The sequence below is a fragment of the Protopterus annectens genome, chromosome 2.part0 (assembly GCF_019279795.1).
Source record: "Protopterus annectens isolate FY-2018-M chromosome 2.part0, PAN1.0, whole genome shotgun sequence".
NCBI classification, from domain to species: Eukaryota; Metazoa; Chordata; order Ceratodontiformes; family Protopteridae; genus Protopterus; species Protopterus annectens.
Window position 1 is genome coordinate 1,293,358,779 of NC_056728.1, and position 8,439 is coordinate 1,293,367,217.

General features: G+C 36.4%; 1 protein-coding gene across 2 annotated transcripts in view; it reads right to left on the reverse strand.

Annotated features, from left to right (window-relative positions):
* LOC122793449 (glutamyl aminopeptidase) overlaps positions 1 to 8,439 on the reverse strand; it is a 792,963-nt gene that overhangs the window by 108,952 nt on the left and 675,572 nt on the right. For both annotated transcript variants that reach the window (XM_044061461.1, XM_044061462.1), the window contains exon 19: positions 3,130 to 3,270. In XM_044061461.1, the coding sequence (XP_043917396.1) occupies positions 3,130 to 3,270 (141 nt within the window). The remainder of the gene's footprint in view (positions 1 to 3,129; positions 3,271 to 8,439) is intronic.

The window sequence follows — 8,439 nt, forward strand, 5'->3', positions numbered from 1 at the left end:
AAATTATCTTCCCTGATCTTAATAAGTGCACACCATCCTGTCTAAACACGTGTGCCCACAGTTAGACTCAGATGCTCTACACATTTCCATTTTTTAAAACGAGACATTTTATTCATGTAGGTATTTACAAAAAACTCTTTCCATTCACAGTGACATGACTCCCGTTTCTATATGTGATTTGTGAAGAATATGTCCTAATACTTGTACAAACTATGTTATCAAAGAGAGCTGTAAGTTTCCTACTAGCAGTCAGAGAGTCCCTGCAGATGAGATCATTTGTACCAACATGAATAAAACAGATCCATACTTCCTTACATCAAGGCATTCTAAGATCTGCCTCACATCCTCTATTTTTGCTTCTGGCAAGAATAACACTATCAAATGTTCATTATCTTCTCTGCAAATGTAAGTATCAGTTCCCCTAATAATTGAATCTCCAATTACAAGAATATCTTTTCTGACCAGTTCTGAAGAATCTTCAACTTCTAATTCAGTAATAGCTGGTCTGTCAGTTGTCACAGAGGATGATCTTCACCACCATTAGTGTTATCAATTCCATTGTTTTCGCTGCATATTATATTTGAAAGCATACAGTTCTCATCCAGCTGTCTTTGTATATCCACAGCTTGAACCATGTTGTCAGTGTCTGTCTTTTTCCTCTTTTTTCTTACAGTAATGTTCTTCATTCCTTCCATGTTTAATTTTGATTTGTTCCTTTCCACCTGCCCCTTGTCTCTCTTTTCTATCTTCCCTTTTGGAAAAATCATGCCTTTTTCTCTAGACTAATGTTTTTTTTCTTTGTTATCTGTTGTGAACTTCTTCCTTCCTTTGTTTTTTATTCCCTTCTATATGCTCTGAATCCACAGATTGCTGAATACTTGTATCCAAAATTCCAAAGTTATCAGTAGCATTATTTTGTTGCATAGGGGGTGAGCGATCATTACCTACAATAGATTCATCCTTTCTTAGATTTGTTTTATTTGTTCTTTGCCTATTGTTATTTACTTCATCAATCCAGTCATTAATATATGCAAACAAGCCGTGCCAATTGCACAAGTGCAATCGTCATCAGTAAGCCTAGCTTTATTACTTCTAATAATGGTGAGCAAATCGTCCAACCTTTCACATGAGGAACACAGGGTACCAGTGTTATCAGGTGTTACCTTTAAGTATATATAGCATTTTTTACAGTGTAGAAGATATCTTTGCTTTAGCAAATCATTAAGAATCCATATTTAGCTGCAAATGAATAACAAATTCTAGAAGAAAATAAATTCAAAATCAGTTACCATAGAATTCAAAGAGAACTTAAATCAAATTCTAAGAGAAAAGTTGCACAATCAATATTTAACTAAATATTAAAAGAAATACAATAAAGTTGTCACACAAAAGCTGGAATTCCTTTACAATGTTCAAAATTGCTCACAGTCGCACCACTTTTTAACAGTAAAGATCAATAAATCACAAACCAAGACAGGAGTTTGCCTGTCTAAAACCTATCCTTTTCTAACAACTAACAGTGAAAATTAAAGGCAAAACTACAAAATATAAATCAAAGTAAATCTTTTTGTCTATAACTATCCATTCCTTCCAACAAACAGTGAAAAACAGTGGTAACAAATAAATGCAAAAACTTTTCTTACCAAGCTACGGCACAGTCAATCACAAACCAATACAAGTTTGTTTAGATAAGCACTGGATTCACATTGCTCTTTTTGTTTGGGATGTGAAAGACTGTACCTTTGTAGTAAGGTCATTAGGCATTTATTTCCAAAACTGGAATATTGCAGCCATAATAATTAAGGAGACCTGTTCAAGTCAGTGAACTAGCATCTTATTTAAATTAGTGTGAAAGTCATTGAGCCACATTAGACAAAATCTAATGTCAGTCAGAGCAGATTTATAGCATAAATCAGAAGTGACCAAGCTTGAGTATGAATAGTAGAGTAGATCCAAAGTGCACTTTGCAGAGCACAGATTCCTATCTTTCAGTCACTTGGAGAGGGTTCCCAAATTTGCAGACACTTGGTGTGGATTTCTCTAAATTCTAGAGCTGGTAAAGGTTTGCCACTTACTCAAAATCAACTCACATTCTGAATTGGTTATCAATGTTTACAAGTATCCATCCCATGTATTCCTAATATCTTTAGATAGTTCTACGTAAGCCTGTGCCATGATTTTATAAAGTTTTAAGAGCATAAGCCAATGGAGTCTAACCTGTTTATCCCACCAAATGAGGAATTCTGTAAGGAGGAAAAGTGGTGTGTGAACTTTTCTAGATAACATTAGTACCAATAGCTGATTAAGGTAAACATAATATTAGACTGCTATCTTTTTTAATAATGGGAGTCATTAAAGCTATAGCTTAAAGACATAAATCCCCTTTCCCTCCTTCCTAGATGAAGCTGATCTAGAAGTACACCACAGAGGATTTTCTCAGTCTGCAAGTACATAATGAGTGACTGTAAAAAAGTTACTTAAGCAGAGAATGCTCCCATGTTAACCCTGAAAAGAGATTTTGTCTAGTGTGTGTACATGAATGAATAAAAACACAACTAGAATGAAATAAAATTAAATAAAAGTCAATGTTTTAATTAAATGTGTATAATCAAACTCAGGCTTGCTCATCTCTACCAGAAGGAACTGACACTTAATTCTTGTCTATCCTAGTTACATATTGGGGACCTTGAACCCCAATGTGTCACGTCCTAAATAGGCTCTGATTATGCCATTGTCCCTCCTTCTACTATTAAACAGAATGGCTATTTGTTTATCTCTGAGTGGATATTCCCGGAAGGCAAACTATACATATTGGGGAATACCTGCTGGGCTTGTACTGCACATACGGTTGTATGTGCAGCTTCACATTCATTCTTTGTTCTCACACTTTTCTTCCATTTTGTGTGCTCTTTTTCCTGTGTCCTCCTGGGTCCTGGGTATATAGCTGAGTATGATGGTTGAATGGTGACACCATCTTCCATCCTGAATGCTGATATTAAAAATGCTGAATTGTTATACTGCATATATTTTAAGGTACATATCACTGTCCAAAATGTTCAATTACATTAAATGGTGTAGAATTCCTGTCTTGCAAAGATACCATCAAACAATTAAACAGAGGTGACCTACCTGTCAACTAGGTACTCCCAATTCAGTCGTGTCCAGTCCCAAGCCATTGTTTTCCCATACTTATTAAAAGAAATGTACCGTAGTACAGTAAAAACATCTTGAGTTTTGATGACGGTAGAGTTTTTTATATAAGTGAGGTATCTAAAATTAAGAGAAAAATTAATCAAATTGAAGAGCTTGATTCACTGAGCCCAAACCAGCATACAAATGAGTTTAAACATGTCAGTAAAATAACTTGGTTATATGAAACTTCTACATAATTTGAAAAAGCTATCTTTACATCTTCACTGAGATTTACTGATAGGCAAAGCATATATAATAAAGTGCAGAGCAAGTGATAATAGCAAAAAATGTATTCCTTGTCAGTTAATGTTAACTGTAAGAGATTATTTACTATAAGTATCATCTTTGAAGTTCACAACTGTATCACAAGTATATTTTCAGACAAATGAATTCAATACTGAATGATTTTGGCACCATGTAGTAGATCATCTATTTTGGTCAGACTCATGGTACTTACATAAAAAGTTGCCTACAATGTGGTTCATTTCATTCAGTTAATTCATCTAACAATTATGATCTAACTAGGTCGGCATGCCTTATTGTGTACATATATTGAGATCTAAACTTCTAAAGAGCAACTGAGGAGCTTGCAGCAATTACACATTAAAAAAAATAGTGTCCAAAGAAAGTGTGGCAAGAAGTCACAGGCAACCTGTTCAATATACTCTTAAGTCAGTTATGAAAAAAAAAATCAGATTTCAAACTTGTGTTACCTGTATTGTAACTGAACAAATACCCACTATTTCTGTTTGCTAAACAATGGGATTTAATTTCAACCCTATGCAAGGCTTGTTGTTTGGAATTATAAAAAACAGTTTTTTATCAGAATCAAGTCTCTTCTCAGCAGCCTATATCCAACCGAATATATAACATTTTCATCATAGCATTTTAGTATAAATTATATACCCAGTTACTATTGCAATAAATGTCTCTGCGTCACTTCCACTCTTTGTTTTGAAACTAGCATTATATACAATCATTAGTGTTATGGTTGAAGAAAATAACTGAAAAAGAAGAAAGACGTATCTAAAAAGTCAGCACATGGTTCATACACACACACACACACACACACACACACACACATACATAAACACACACATGCACACACATGCACACACACACACACACACACACACACACACACACACACACACACACACACATGCACACACAGACAGATGCGCACACACACACACACACACACACACACACACACACACACACACACACACACACATGCGCACACACGCACACACACATGCACACACACACATGCACACACACCCTATTTCCTGGGTTATCTAGTGGCGTGCACCACTTAGCAGTCTGTGCTCTACAGGCTCATGCTCAATGGATGCAACATCCTGTACTACTACTACTACTAGGTGTCATGCAAGGTGCAAAACAAAGCTACCTCCTTCCCCCAGGCAACAGTTGTGCCCCCCTTTATCCTGTCCCATCCAGGTCGGTGCCAATAACTAAACACGGGTGATCTGGAAAACTGTCAGATCTTCATCTCTCTTTACCTATGGGATCGGTATCTTAGACATGTTGGTCCAAAATATATCAAACGCTGCTCTGACAATGCTTAATTCTCCATCTTTGTTTCTTATTTCTATAAAAACAAAAAAATATTTACTAGCTTCAGTAGTTATATTCCCTTCAGTTCCAAGAGACTTGCTTCCCTTGTTGATATCACCAACTACATAGTTCCAAACAAGGCAGAGTGACTCAAATGAAATTTTGTCAGTTTGCATCTCAGCAGCATTATAGTTCACCTATAGCCTGATAATTGTGTACAATTTCTAAATATTTGCACTTGCCTCACACATTCAAATCTTTTGAGCATATTGCAGTATTGTTTGTAAACATATGCTAACTACAAGCTACAGAACTCATAAAAAAGTCTGTAAGCAGAGCCTACTGAGGTCATTCATACTGATACCACTATATATCAGTAATAGGTGAGTAAATGAGAATAACCCCCACCCCCCCCAAATTTATAAGTGAGGGGAAGCCGACTTAGAGTGAAGTCATTACTGCACTATGTTATAAGCAAGCAAAAAGAACAATTGAAATTTTATAACAAAGGTGTTAGTCAGAAATCAGAATTCTATAACAAGAGTTTGATATAAAATCAGTGTATATATTGCTCAAGCGATTCTTCAGAAAGCAAATATATAGATGTATAAAAGCACAAAGACCTTAAAAAGTTACCATTTCAGCAAACAAGCTTGCTTATACATTGCTTTAGGAACAATTCAGCTGCAAACACTGTATGCTGAATACTGAGCTACTGGGTAGCAGCCAACGGAAGCATGTGTAACAATTTAGATCAGTTTGAGGTAGCAACCAATGGAAGCATGTGTAACAATTTAAATCAGTTTGAGACTGTTCTGGATCCATACTCCCAGACACAGTAAGCTGGGTCCAGGCAACTACCTTGAATCTCTCCGACCACTCTCCAGGATTTAATTATATTTTTAAGCCCAAGCCTGGCTGAAGAATTGGGAGATGTGCTTGTCTATTAATAAAGAAAAATACTATGTCAACTCTCTTAGATCAAAACTCTTCCTTAAATAAGAGAGCCTAATGGGTCTTAGCTAGTATTTCACTCCACAACAAAACAAAATACTCTACTCACAATACATATATCCCTCCGCCAGCTAAATTTTATCAATTTAATCAATGTACTACTTTATTTCTCCAGTATACCAAACAACCATATCAAGTTATCTGTCTTGGTGACTAAATCAGTGTAACAGTAAGATATATGATTTCCTAGATTTATACTACAAAACAAGGAACCAATAAGACTCAGTCTCAAACTAGAGAAACACTGTCAGCTAGATCTCATAACAGCTAACTGCCCCAGTCACGATTCCACTCTCCCACCCACCATCAGCAAATACTGTCCCATAACCTTCATTTTCCACATCCCAGAAAAAAACTACAACCCATCACAAATTCCAACCTAAAATGCAAAACATAAAAATATTGCAACCTTCAGGCAAGAATTAGCCAAAAAAGATTGGACCAGTGATTTTAGGATCCCACACTCCGCAACTGTGGACTACTCCCTTACTAAGATGCTTCCAGAATTTTGAGATAAATTATACTCCAAAGTAACCACACTGTTGAAAGCAAACCTTTTGGATAAAATAAATAAATAAATAAATTTAGAGACACAACTTGGTTGCAATAGAAAATTCCCTATAACTGAGAACCGAGACAAATTCATTCTTTTAACAAACTTAGCTAAAAAGAAACATAAGGAGATACATAGTCTCCCACCTACAATCAGTACAGTCATCCACTCATAACAATAAAAAAATCTAGTAAGTCATCAATTAAATTACTAGAATGTTTCCACAAAAAATATTATGTAAAACACAGTACAGTGCTCCACAAGTAGCCTGCCAGCCACAGAAATCATACATGAATTCTCACTTCTTCCTCTATCCCCCCACCCCAAACAAAGAGTTCCACAGATCCCCCATGGCCTTACCATTCACACCCCCTTTCTACTTCAGTGCCATAAAGGGAATGACTTACAAGAAGCATAAGACAAAATATCAGCTGATATCTCCGCAGAGCACATTAGCCTTCATCTATGGTTTACAAGATACTTCTATGAATGCACCCTTCAAAGGGTCTATATCAGAACACTGAAAGTTCATACTTTCGAATGTTCTTACATCAACCCCTATTCAGCGAACTCTGAAAATAGTGAAACAAAAGATAACCAAATTTTTTCCTAGGGAAAGAATTTGGTTGTCCGTTTTTGTCATTTCGCTATTTTCAGCGCTGTGGTGGAAAGTTATGGGTTGGGTTCAGGTAAGTGTGCGATTGGGCGTGGGTTAAGTGAGTTAGGGTTAGGGTGGGAGGGAGGTATGTGTGTGATTGTATGGATGTGAGGGTTAGGGCGGGTTAGGTGAGTTAGGGTTAGGGCGTGGGTGAAGTGAGTGTGCAACAGCGATGGAACTTAGAGTTAGGGTTTGGGTTAAGGTAAGTGGATAGCTAGTGATGTTTGTACAGTTTAGTGTAGGGTTAGCTGTAAGATTTTGGGTGTATGTGTGTGGATTGCTGTTTGTTTGGTGTGCTTGTGTTGTGTGTATGTGTTTTGGAACAGTGAATTTTTTCCCTAGGAAAAAATTTGCTCTTCTGAATGTTCGATATTCTCAGCATTCGCTGATTAAGGGTCGATGTAAGAACATTTGAAATTGTGAACTTTCGGTGTTCTGATATAGACCCCCTCTTCAACTACTTTTCCAGATCTACAACCTATGCCTCAACAATGCCATCATACCAGCAATTTGGAAATGTGTTATCCTAAAATCAGTCTTAAATGTATACAAACACCAAACTGCCAATGTCCATAGCTCCTATGGTCCAAAAATTAACATTCTTGGAAGTTATTAAATACATCTAAAAACAGAGTATACATCCAGACACTATGATGGATTTTTGGATTGCTACAAGTATCATGACAGCCTTGTACACTCACTGATGACATACCGCAGAACATGAATGAGGGCTTCCAAACAGGAGCAATTTTTATTAACCTAATCAAAGCGTTTGACCCAGCTGTTCCATCCTGCTGAACCCCATATCCTCTGTAGAGTTTAGCAACAGTGCTCTAAACTGTTTTAGGGACTTTCTCTCTCCCATATATGTTTTAGCTTACAACTAGGGAGTTCCTCATCGAACACATCCCCAGTATCCAAAGGGGTTCCAATAGGTCTCCTTAATTCTACTTTCTCTTTTTATAAACAAACTCCCTTTTGATTTATCCCATCTACCTATCATTTCCTATATTTTAATGATATAGCAATTCATAAGGCAAACTGTTCCCAATGTACTAGAAAAGCAGAGTTAGAAAAAGACCTCTCAAACTTCACAATCTGACTAGTGGACAACAGGCTTATCCTTAACACCAAATAACAAACAAACAAAAAAAGTCTATGCTCTTTGGAACCCAAAAGAAATTATCCTAGACACCCTTCTCATGGTCCATTTGTAACAAATACTCAGAACCTCTTGAAAAAGTCTCATACTTGCAGTACCTTGGTAGTCTATGTGATCAAAATCTAAACTTTATATTCCATACTAACCTAATCTAATAAAAAAATTAACTAACGTTTATGCTGGACAAAGACAATCCTCATACTTCCTCCATGCTTAAGGCAGGATAACTGCATGAAAAAGCTCAAGCTTTCACAAACAGGGGCTGGATTTATTTTTCAA